Raw genomic sequence first — 11,756 nt, forward strand, 5'->3', positions numbered from 1 at the left:
TGCATTATTTAAACAGCAGGAGATCTTTGGGATACTTCCACATATAAGGAATTTTAGCAATAAATTAACACAGCCTGCATGAGTAAAACTCAATTTTCCAATTCAATTTTTTTTTCCCCAAGGATTTTTTCAGATATCAGATGAAAAACAATCTTTCTGAACCTGGATCACATGCAAATGCTGAAGCTCCAGAACCCCCAGGTGCCTTTTGGTCTTCGCTAGAAGCTGCAGGAACAACGCCTCTCTTCTGGATGAGGAACCAGAGGTCCCAGTGTCAGTAAGAGGCAAGTAAATGGACTTCTAAAAACAAACAAACAAGCCGGAGCACGCGGAATTTATTGCCCCGGTAGTAAATCATCCTGACCGTCCAAACAGCACACTAGGGACCGCCAGTGGCAATGGGAGTTCTGCACACAAGTCCCTCTGAAGATTGAGTTGCAATGGCCACCCCTGAGCACAAGGTGGTGCTGAAGAAGTGCCTTAACGGGAGGTTTAGAGAATATTTGGTAAGCGTGGATCAGGGCTGGTGCTCCCTTTCTGAGCCTTCTAACGATATTGCCCTGCTTCCCCAGCACAAATACGCAACAGCGGCACATCCAAACAAGCCCCAAGCCCCTGAAGCCTGCGTGGACATCACAGATCTTCTCCTCTAGCTCTTCCAAGCTGGCCATCCCTTAACATCACGAAGATCTGGGAAAGAAATCCTGTAGTAAACCCCAGAAGGGAGAACATGTCGAGCAAAGGGAAGAAGGGAACTTCTCAACTGAGGATCTTTCACTGTCTGTGCAAAGGACCTCCTTGCACAAGGGAACAGTTGGCCTTGCACCTCAGTGACTTCTCCAAAAGACGCCATTAATATTATGCATCAAATAGCTAATTTCTATAAGTTAGTTAAAGCCTAAGTCACACTAAACTTTTCAACTGAAAGTAGGCACCCAGGAAATCTCCTCAGGGAATGGCTCCACTGTCACCTGGTCTGATTTCGGCAGGCCCCATTTTACGCTGGGTATGGCCTGACCCAGCGCAGGGAGAGGGGACTGGAAGGACGCGTACATTTGACGTCCTTGAACTCTCTCTGCATTGGAGATGTTGGCACAATGAGGCTGTACCATGCAGCATGTGGCAAACGGATCCAAATTGTGCTAAATGACTTCGAAGGTCAAGCAGGAGGTTTGTCAGAAAGCCAGGTGCTAACCTATTTCCTCCAAGAACGATGTTTTAAAACATCAGCAAAACAAGCAAATATCACGCTGATACTAGGGGTGAATAAAACAAAGAAGAAAGAAACCTACACCTACGTCCCAAGGTTAAGAACAAGCTCAACCTGGGTTTAAGCACAGCAAGCCTTGTGTTCTGCCCGCTGCTATGCGCAGCTGGCTGCTAGCCCGCCCGCTGCTCTGCCTCAAAATGTCTGCACCGGGCTTAGGAAAAGCTGAAAAATCAGAATAGCTGCTGATAAACTGGGCAGCAGCTGTCTGTGCCCAGCCTGCCAGACTGCAAGGAACGGGATCAAGCTCCCAAGTTATGCTTGGACTATGGCCTTCTGGAGACCTGTGAGGCTTGGGCTTGACCTGGCTGATCAAGGTGAGCAAGTCTGACTTTTGAGAGTGAGGACCTACATGGGAAAGGATTATCCTGCTTGTTGGTTGTCAGACATAATCCACACAGAGCAAAGGACCTTCAGAGCTGACTCCCAATCTTCTATCCAGCCACAAAGCTCTGCCTTCATTTCCATTAACAGCCAAATACAAGATCAGCATCTACAGAGCCATCTCTGGAGGTATTGGTGGTCCCTGATTATATCACGTTTGAGATTGACCCTAAATGTCTTCCAGCAGAGTAATCTAAAAATGGACGGTTTTTCCTTCATGTACCAAAGCATGTAACCCAGCTGCTCAGTAAACCCTTGCATATGAAGAGTTTCACTGTAATTTTTCACGACAGCATCATACAATTGGAAACCTGTTAAAAGACTCTGTTCCCCACACCCTCAGGCTGCACTTGAGAAGATCTATCCATGAATACAGTAGTAGCTGTTATCCAAATCTGATCAATCAAAGTGTCCCCTTGCAGCACGGAATCTGAACTGCAGTCCCTGCTCTGGCACAGCCTCGCCAGGCTGGCTGACCAGACGTGTTATCTGACTTAGTCCGCAGAAGCTTCTGCCCTTCCAGTCTGCTCAAAGTCCTCTGCAGCGCACGTACTTGCCACGCATTACATTTTAAGCATCCTATTCTGTTTCATCATTTTGACAAAGGGATTTCACCAAGGCTTCACGTAGACCAGCATTGCCTGTGACCTGCTGTAAGGTCCCAGAGTTGCAACACCACTGTCTGTTAGAGGGATGATGGATTCAGACACACCATTCACTGATGTTTCACAGCTATGGGGGTGTTCATAGCAAATAGGGAGCAGGAAGTCGTGGCTATTGAGCCGTAAAGAAAACCCTCACGTCATCCTGCCAGCCATGCAATAGCTGGAAAACCAACATTTCAGCTGTACAAAACTGAAGTAGGGCTGAGCTACCCCCAGTGCAATGGGGAAGAGCTCGGTGCCTCCCCAGAAAGCCCCCCCACCCGTCCAAGAGCTCCACCATGTCCGAGGTTACCTTTAACCCCTTGTTTTCAGTGGACCTCCCCACGCTTTAATACCAGCTCTGCAGCAGCCTGTTTCCAACAGCAGGTTCATTCAGGAGCTTCGCTGCAGGCTGTTGCCCACAGAACCTGACACACCACTGGTTCATACGTGGTGTGACTGGCACAAAGCGCAGCCCTTCCCTCCACCCTTCTCACACCTGAGACTCGTATCAGCGGGTTCCCCTCCTGGCAGCCAGCTCTGCTCTTGCGCAGCACACCGCTGGGCCCGGTCCCTGCCAGTCGCGTGAGGTCCGTCAGCCTGATCCCCAGCCTCTGCACCGTGCCCGCCGGGGTTAAGGCACGCGAGAGGGGCTGCACTGCAGCTGGGACTGCCTGGCAAGGGCTGGTTCTCTGAGGAGCCCCACAGGAGGCACGTTCACCTGTCAAATTAGAGCCCTGCTCTGCAGTCCATACCTATTATATCACCTGCTGTACCACCTAAGGGTAATTTTACAGGTTGGTGACCTCAGATCAGAAAAGGAGACATCCTGGAGGCACACGAGGTCCACAGAACTAAAAACAGTACCAGGAGATACAACGTGACTGGTACTGACGAGTAAACTGATTTCTATATAAACTGCTCCTATTGGGGTTGAGCAGGACCCCTGCACTGCCCTGCAATGCCTACATACGAACTACTTTTCCTCACAAACACAAGCTGTCCGATGTCACGCCACTTACCTGCTCTTGCAGGCCCCAGAGATAAGCGAAAGCAGGAATGTCAGCAGCATGCACGCGGGCACAGAGGCCTGCTTCATCAGCTCCACGATGATACTTGCTTCAACACCATCCGACTGCCAGTGGGTCAGCTTGATGGGCCCATCATCGTATTTGTCCGTCATGAAGAGTACCTTGCTCTTTGCCACGGTGTCAAAGATGGCAGAGAGCCTTGAAGCATCCTCTGCCTCGTGGGCAGTGGAGGCACCGGTGTCCAAAGGGGGATGCAGACAGGAAAGCATAACTTTGCGCTGGTCATAATACACTAAGATGATTTCTTCTTCCCTGTGGTTATTAGACCGTTTCTGAAGGGTAGAACAGCTCCAGAATTTGCTGTCTCCCTCTTTGCTTATCTGAATCCAGGGCTCATGGGAGAATATTGTCCCAAGGTCTTCCAAGAACTCACTCAGGCTCTCTTCTTTCTCCTGTTTGCTGTTGTTCCACGAGCCAAGCACAGAAATATTGACCTTAGTCACCCGTTGGAGTTCACTGAGATACTGCTTCACCTGAACGGGAATGAAAGGGAAATGGACCACAGCAAGGACAACAGCAGAGTTCTGTTCCGAGATCCAACGCCCGATCAAAATGCCACTTTCTGCTGAGGAGCAGCATGAAGGAAAGAACACCTTAAGTACCATGCCAGCGATCCTTGAAGAACAGCACACCTGCCAAGAGACACAGAAACAAAACTTGGGGATGGCAATTAAATGCAAGGCAAATCTGAGCTGGCTAAAGCCACTGGTAAGGGGGCCCAGGCAAATTTTAAAACACTAAGTCCAACTACTTGTCTCTGCGCTGGAACGAGTCAATGACATTAGTGACAGCCAACAGGCATTTCGATCAGAGAAGCATCTAGGAGGTTCCTGATAATCTGCAGCCTTTGAAGTGAATGGAATTTTTCAGCAAAGCCCTCTCCCAGTCCTGGAGCAGCCTTTCATGCTGGCACACTGGCCTGTTGGACCACCGAGATCAGGAATCCATCAAGCTTTGGATCTCGGTTCTGACACTGAATGTTCCTGAGCACTTCCTACAGAAGAGCCTAGGCAGTAGCACACTGCAATGCCTCTGGGGAATATTTCCTCCTGTTACTGACAATTAACTATTGCTTTGTGCTATAAAGGAAGACGATTTCAGAGCCTCCTTTATCATCTAGGAATCCAGAGCTGTGTTCCGTAACGAACCCACTGATCACTCACCTCCTGTTGTCTCACTCCCCTCATCTGGAAACCAAGACAGTAAGCTTGCTGTGAATGGACTACCCCGACTAACTGATTAAAGTTTACATAGTAGTTTCCATGCATTAGATCCCACAACAGGAGAGACATATCTGTTTTATCAATGTTCCTTATCTAAAGTATTTTTCTTCAGGTCATTAAGAAAATATCTCAATGGCTTTATAGGTCTTTTGTAAAAAGGAGCTTTGAGGCAGTCGACAATGTCTCTTTAAATAAGGTGGAGGTTTCTAACAGAAATATAATTGCTGTAAGGAGGGCGCTGGCACAGAACAATCAGCATCCGGCGCCCGCTGTCCTTTTCTGTCCTTCAGTGCTTTGTTAGAGATGTGAAAACTACGCAGGCCCCCAGGCTGGCTCCTCTGCGAGGGACCCAGTCAATCGGAAAGAGAAACACAGAGCGTATTTATGACATGTAAAGAGGATGCACAACGCAGAGGTCCCTGGTGGTTTTGGTTTTCCTCTCTTTTTAATGCAGGACAATTGATCTAGTAAATCTCAGCATCTGGCAATTTGCTAGGGCACGGAGTAGGCGATGGGGAAGCGGCAAAGGCAAGTGATTAACCTACTGGCAGACCCACAGCCCTGCCAAATACAGTGGTAGGAAATGTCTGCTCACGGATGAGTTGTCAGCCCCTCGAGGCAGAAAGGTGAAGTTTCCTTGGCGCACAGCTCACTCCTCCGACCGGAGAAGCACCGCAGTTGCTGTGTTTGCAAGGAGTAAGGTTTCTCTGGGACTGAATTCTGCCTTTTAGTGCAAAGCTCACCCCAGTGTTTCCCCTCAAGCAGGTGTAAAGGTGCTCGTGGGGGATTTTGTTTGCAGTGTGCTGCTGAATAGTGTTTGCAGGCACTGAGGGCCCTCCCGCCCGTGGCGAGAACAGCATTTGGAGGCCACAGAGGACTGACATCTCTTCCTACTTGACCAGAGGGATAACTGCAGAGATGTGGAGCCTGCAAGGATGCAGGATCTCAGGAGAACCTTAAATAATGCATATTTTTCCCAAAGGGTTTCAAGCCTCCAGCAGAAGAGGAAGTGAAGTGGAAAGATGTACCAAAAGAAGGGTAGAAAAATGCCAGATGTGACATCCTGAGACTGTAAAGGTGCAGGACACCGGGTGTGATAAAGACAAAAGACTTGCAGTCCAACTGAAAAACGCAGTCTTTCAGTCTTTCACCAATATTTAACGACTCTTAGACCCCAAACGGACTGAAAACCAAGACATCCAAGCTTACCTTTCACTTCTATTGAAACAGCTAAGGTCAGGGTGGCTTTTTTTTTTTGGATGATCATGAAGACAACCAAGGATAGTTATTGTATTTAATAGAGTTGTTCCCAAAATACATAGGAAATTGGTGAAAATCAGCTAACACACACAATTAAACAGACTGGCCCTAAAAAAGTCTGAAGTAAAACCTGTTCCCTGCATTTTATATTTCTTTCTTTTACAAATACTCTGAAGTTAGATTTAGGTTTGAAAAAACATTTTCTTTTTGCTGTCTCATATATACTCCCAGGTAAAATAAAATAAATGATATAAATACAGGGGCTCAAAAACAACAAACAAACCAATAAATCAACAGACCGAACATGCTGGGAATGTACCTACATACATATGCTCACAGATTATTTAAAACGATACATGTTTAGCTAGAGTGATAGCATCCTAGCTGCACTGCAGTACCAAAAAAATTACAACTAAAGTTTACCAATAACTGAATATTTTAAAAACCTGAAACTGAGTTGGATAAAGAGCCTTGAGAAAACTGATGAAAATAAGCACTTGAATGTGGTTTTTTTCAGCATGTTTTAATTACCAAAGCTACCACCAGTAATACTGGACAGATATCTTTTTAAAAGTTACGTTTTTAATTCTTCTTTTTCCTCAAGAGATGTCAGAGTTGAGAATATCGCTACAAGACTTCCAATGTCGCTGCGCAACTCTCCGCCTCACAGGTCTGTCCATCCAGTGAGGAGAATCATCAGCTGACTCTTTTCATTCAAACATTTATTTTTCACTGGGTTTTTTTTGTTTGTTTGTTTGTTTTGTAAAAAGAGACGGCCACATTCATCCAGGAAGAATTCTCACGGAGGAGAAACGCTTCTTATCTTTCCTATTTTGTTCTCCCTCTCACCTCGCCCAGCTTTTAACCCCAGCCTGCCTTCAGCCAGCTAACTACCTCGGCCGCAGCTCCGGTTAAGCGGCACAGCCCAGCCCGGCCCGGGGCTGCTGCAGACCCGGCAGGGAAGGTCCTGCCCAGGCTTTGTTTGAGATCTGTGCTTCCCCGGGGGCTGTTTGAGGTCTATGCACGCAGACCCGTGCTCATGAGGTACCCAGAGCCTCCCGTTTCTGCTGCCCCCCCCCCCCCCGGCTGGCTGTACAGCACCAACCCCCCAAAAACACAGGGTGAGGCAGGGACAGAGGCCCCTGTGCAGCAAACGCGACCGACAGAGGGAGGAAGGCCGGCGGGGCTGCAGGTACGACAGCGCAAAGGAGCCTTTGGTAGATCCCTGCCTGGGCCAGGAGAGGAGAAAGAGCCACGGCACTGCCCCGGGGGAGCAGAGGGAGGGCTGCCCGCCCGCCCAGCCCTCCTCCTGCTCGTCCCACACGCAACCTCCGCTCCAGCAGCCCCACGCGGCTACCGAGCGCCCTCAGCCCCGCGCCCGCCCCTCAGCCCGGGGCGCCCGGGCGACGGGAGCGGGCCGCTGGGGGCCGCCGGGGCCAGCCCAGCTCAGCCCGGCCCGGCCCGGCCCGGCCCGGCCGCCCCGCGCCCCCCCGGCCCGCCGCCGCCTACCGCTCCGCCGCGCCGCCCGCTTCCGGCAGCTCGGAGCCGCCGCCTGCGCGCCGCGGCCGGCCCGGGCAGCGCCGGGGCCCGTGGTGCCGCGTTCCGCTCTCCGGGGCCCCGGCGTTGTTCCCCCGGCCTCTCCCAGCCCCGCTCCCCGCCTGGGTTTTAGGGCCCGGCCGCCCGGAGCCGCCGCGGCCCCTGTGCCCCTGCTCACCTTGCGGCGCTGCCCCCGAGGCTCTCCGCGGAGCTGGGCGCGCTGCTGCCGGCTGAGCCTGCCGATAAGCGGCCCCAGCCCTCGGTCCCCGATATCGCTTGGGGCCACGGTGCCGCGGCCCCAGGGAGGGCAGGGCCTCGCCGTCGCTGCTGGCACCCGGCTTCCCCCTCCCTGCACCCTGACCCTGGCGAATGCCCTGGCCGAAAGCCAGCGGTGCTGAGCTTCCCTGCAGTCACGCTCCTGCTGTCCGAGCGGGCTGCGGGGTCAGGAGGGGGCAGAGGCCTTCAGTGGGGCGTACTGGGGATGAGGGACGAGGGTTTGGGTGCCCTGTGTCGGTGTATGGGGCTCGCTGCAGGGCAGGAACCGCAGCACAGTGCAGAACCGTGCAGCGGCAGCATGGCCAGAGCGGGTGGCTTCAGCGCATCCACAGAGGCCTCGGAGCTGTCGGTTCGCCCTGCCCCGCCGACGTCTGGAGCAGGAGAGGAAAACGCCCTTCCCTCCGCCACCGCGCCCCGCCAGCTCTTTGCTGATAGCAGCAGGGGCTGCGGCACCCCAAAACCCCCAGCCCAGGGGGGTCAGCACAGTCCCAGGGCTGTGTAGACATTACACATGCACACGGGCAGTCTGCTCCATGCAGTGGTCGCTGCTTCCCTGTAGAGGTCAGGAATGCAGCGTGGAATTTGTTACCTTTAATTTGCCATTCTCCTGAAGCTCGCTGCAACCCCAGCTCTGGCCTGGCCTTACCCCTTCAGCCGAGCCCTGCCACTGGCTTCAGGAAGGTGGAACTGTGGCCACATAAAATGGGTGTGTGTGGAAGAGGAATAATTATTTTATCTTTGAAAAGACACGCAAGGGGGTGGTGATAACAAGTTTCCAAGACACCAACGCACAACCATTTTTAATAGAATCATATTGCAAGTTGGAAGGGACTCATAAAGATCATCGAGTCCAACTCCTGGGTCCACAAAGGACTACCTAAAAATTAAAACATATGTCTGAGAGCATTGTCCAAACACTTCTTGAACTCCAGCAGGCTCAGTGCCATAGCCCGGGGGAGCCTGTCCCAGTGCATGACCACCCTCTCGGTTTTGAGTAACTCAGTCCTTCTTTAGGTGCTCTGGTGGATCCAAGAGGCACAGAGATGATCCTTCATTGCTCCAGTCCTTGCTTCTGCCACCTGGAGAAGCTGGAGGGCAACAAAGTTAAGTGTGGGGACGATGCCAGGCTGCGGGAGCAGCATCATTTGCGGACCCAAAGCTCCTCAGGGTTGCGGTGGCACCAGCCTCACTCCCTGCCTGGGCGTTAGGCTGGGGTTGTCACAAAGTGCCCAAGGGCTGGCGGGGCCTCACATGGTACTTAAAGACTTTGACACAGTTCTCCCCTGTGTCTGCCACGAAGAGGTGCCCAAAGGAGGAGCAGGCCACGCCGGCAGGTCTCCTCAGCCCCGTGGACACCAAGCAGACAGGAGCCCCGCTCTCCGGGAACAAGTGGACCGTGCGGCGCTGCTCGTCTGCCACCACAATGCTGCCTTCCACGTCAACACACACCCCTGCTGGGTTGCCGAACCGGTGTCCGTATTTGCTGCTGAGGGAGCAGACGAGCTGACGGCTGCTCGTGAACACCTTGACGTCTCCACACTCCTCACTTATCACAAAGCCTCCGTTGGGTGCTGGACTGACGTAGCGAGGTCCCTGCAGGTTGGGGACCGAGTGGATGTTCGATGTCTTGAAGGCACGGTCCAGCGCAAAGCTGTGGACTTGGCCTTGGGCATAGTCTGCTACTAAGATCTTGCCCGTGGAGTCTACTCCAATGCCCCTGGGGGAACCAACCTTTCTGATTTTTACCCATTCCCCCTTGGAGGGGCTGGTGTGAGGGTTGAAGACCCAGACAGCTCCGTTTATCATATCGGCTACAGCCACCATTCCTGTCCGAGTCACAGTCACGTCCTCTGGCAGGAAAGTGCCGCTTTCCATCCCTGTTTGCCGGCAGGGCAGGGCCTGCAGCGTTTGGCCTGTGCTGCTGAGGACATGGACCCAGGGAGCAGCCTCGGCTGTCACGTAGATGGAGCCCGCCAGGGAGCAATGGATTCCACTTACTCCCCCATAGCGGCTGCCTGTGGGGTTGGGGATCTGCCGGACCAGGTCGTCCTGGCAGTAGTGGAGGAGGTTCTTGATGTTGTCCAGGTCTCTACACAAGCTTTTGGTCTTGTCTGCCAGCTGGTGGACGTGGTGGTGTGTCACCATGCCCATGCCCTGCTGGCTGCTCAGCAGAGGGCTGGCTGTCTGAAACGTGGCGATTGACTTCAGCTGGAGGGTGTAGATGGCTTTCAGAAGCTTCTCCTTCTGCTGGCTGGTCTCCAGAGTGTAGTCCATGACAAGTCTCTTGTCCCTGTTTGGAGTAAGTGATAGGACCATTACTGGCCCTGCCTGCTGCCGTCTCTGGGGACATGCCCTGGGCCCAGGTGTTTGCTGTCCGCCCTGGGCCAAGGTGTCAGTGCTGGGCTGCATTCACCCCGATGAACAGAGACAAGATCGTAGCCCGTCCCATTAATTATGTGCTCAGAATATGAACAGGAACAATGGCACAAAAATTGAAGAGCTGGAAAGCTGGATCTGCAACCAAAAAGGTCCCTGGGCTTTGGTGGGAGTTTGGCTGCTGACAGATCTGCCCTGAGGATTTATGCATAAGGGAGAGCCCTGCATGCGAGTGTGCTGGATGTGATCTGCACCTCTCTGGTTCATGAGATTAGTGGCTTCTCTCAGCCCTTAACACTTCTTGACCCTGTTTTCTGTGAGCCACATCTTCCCAAAGCATTTTCAGTCCACTCTAGCACTTGAGAAACTGAGGATAACTCTTCCTCCACTCCCATGTGGTACAATTTCACACTTGGCCAGTGCATGTCTTTGCTAAAGGCAGCCCCTCCCTGTCTAAACAAATTAAGTTGTTCCTGAAACAGCTAATGTCTTGGCAGGAAGAAAAAGGGAGGTATTGATCTGGTAGCCAGTTTCAGCCTACGCAACCAATTCAGAGACCGGTTAAGCTTTCTGTCAGATGTGAGAGCCACCACGAGAACCACAATTTCTTTTTTGCCCACTCTCCCTCTGTTTTAAGAACACAAGTACTAAGGAATGAGACGTCCAAAAAAACAGAGACCACAGCCCTGCTCTGCTATCTGCTCTCCAGGGGCTGGATATGGTATGGCTTCTAACACACAGCCAGGAGCTGGTAAGAAAAACATGCCCTTATTAAAGTTCCTGAAGAGACAGAAGTTAATTTTGCTTTAAATGTGGTCATAATTATTATTATAAATGGACACGCTCAGCTGTTCTGCGTTGTTTGCAAGCCACTGCTTCACTTTGATTATCCTGTGCCCCATGATTGTCTGGTAGCACGTGGTCTTTGGTCCCTGCAAAAGTAAAGCTTCCCCAAACCACAGCTAAAGAGTTGTGCTGGGCTAAGGCATCCTGGATGCAAGTTGTCCTTCCCAGGTGCAAATATTGCAATTGTCTGAAAATTCATTCCTCGAATACTTGCAGGGATACCAAATGCAACTACGCGACAGAGGGAATGAGTGTGAATATGGAGGGAATCCAATTTCTTCTGGATCTGGGGCTTGGGGACAGCTTTCCCACCTTGTTCCCTGAAGTGCAGGTGCAGTGGCTGTGCTTCAGGCCCCCGGCAGCAGGGACCTGTTGGTGGAAGCAAGCCCTCCACCAGCCCTCCACGTCTGCTGCAGCCGGGACACGTTGGGGTCTTCCTTCAGCACCGAGCAAAGTTCAAAATCCAAGAAATTGGATTTTACGCTTGGGGAAACTGAGTCACCAGCTGGGCAGTCACGAGGTGGACTTGCCGCAGCACACCCAATGCCAGAAGTGTCCACCTTGCTTCCCTGACGCTGGGCACCCAAAGGTGCCATCGGACCCCAGTGGCGTGTCCTGAGCTGCTCGTTCATGGTCCTAAGCCTGAAGGAGGGCCCTGACCCTGTCCCTGGCACAGCTCAATGACTGCACGCATGGCCAGGAGCCCAGCTCATACCTCTTGTCCGGACGTCCCAGGGCTGCCCGTCCTTGCCCGGTGGCACTGCCCTCCTGCTGGCTCTGTCCTGCTCCCTCGCCAGGCTTGGGGCAGCGGGGCCGAGGGTGTTGCGCTGCCTTGTGTTGTTAGTGACGGACG

The 11,756-nt window shown here is 52.4% G+C and overlaps 2 protein-coding genes across 5 annotated transcripts in view; both read right to left on the reverse strand.

The window, feature by feature from the left end:
- The window catches only part of PIGQ (phosphatidylinositol glycan anchor biosynthesis class Q), a 34,941-nt gene extending 27,205 nt beyond the window's left edge, over nucleotides 1-7,736 (reverse strand). The window contains exons 1-2 of one of the 4 annotated variants that reach the window (XM_083799961.1): nucleotides 7,584-7,736; nucleotides 3,318-4,018 (exon numbers count right to left, since the gene is read on the reverse strand). In XM_083799961.1, the coding sequence (XP_083656087.1) occupies nucleotides 3,318-3,991 (674 nt within the window). In that variant the 5' untranslated portion in view covers nucleotides 3,992-4,018; nucleotides 7,584-7,736. Of the gene's footprint in view, nucleotides 1-3,317; nucleotides 4,019-5,818; nucleotides 6,422-6,447; nucleotides 7,142-7,378; nucleotides 7,496-7,583 lie in introns of those variants that run through there. The other 3 variants (XM_083799962.1, XM_083799963.1, XM_083799964.1) reach the window with 3 other exon arrangements.
- Nucleotides 7,734-11,755, reverse strand: NHLRC4 (NHL repeat containing 4). Its single transcript, XM_083799965.1, has 2 exons — nucleotides 11,619-11,755; nucleotides 7,734-9,971 (listed from the first exon to the last, which is right to left on the reverse strand). The coding sequence occupies exon 2, from the start codon at nucleotides 9,953-9,955 to the stop codon at nucleotides 8,900-8,902; it is 1,056 nt and encodes a 351-aa protein (XP_083656091.1). The 5' UTR covers nucleotides 9,956-9,971; nucleotides 11,619-11,755; the 3' UTR covers nucleotides 7,734-8,899.
- Nucleotide 11,756: the final 1 nt, after the last annotated feature.

Source organism: Anser anser (genome assembly GCF_964211835.1).
Source record: "Anser anser genome assembly, chromosome: 15".
Classification (NCBI taxonomy): domain Eukaryota; kingdom Metazoa; phylum Chordata; class Aves; order Anseriformes; family Anatidae; genus Anser; species Anser anser.

Excerpts from the sequence above, each read along its gene's own strand:
- NHLRC4 (XM_083799965.1), bottom strand. The coding sequence starts at position 9,955 with ATGGACTACACTCTGGAGACCAGCCAGCAGAAGGAGAAGCTTCTGAAA.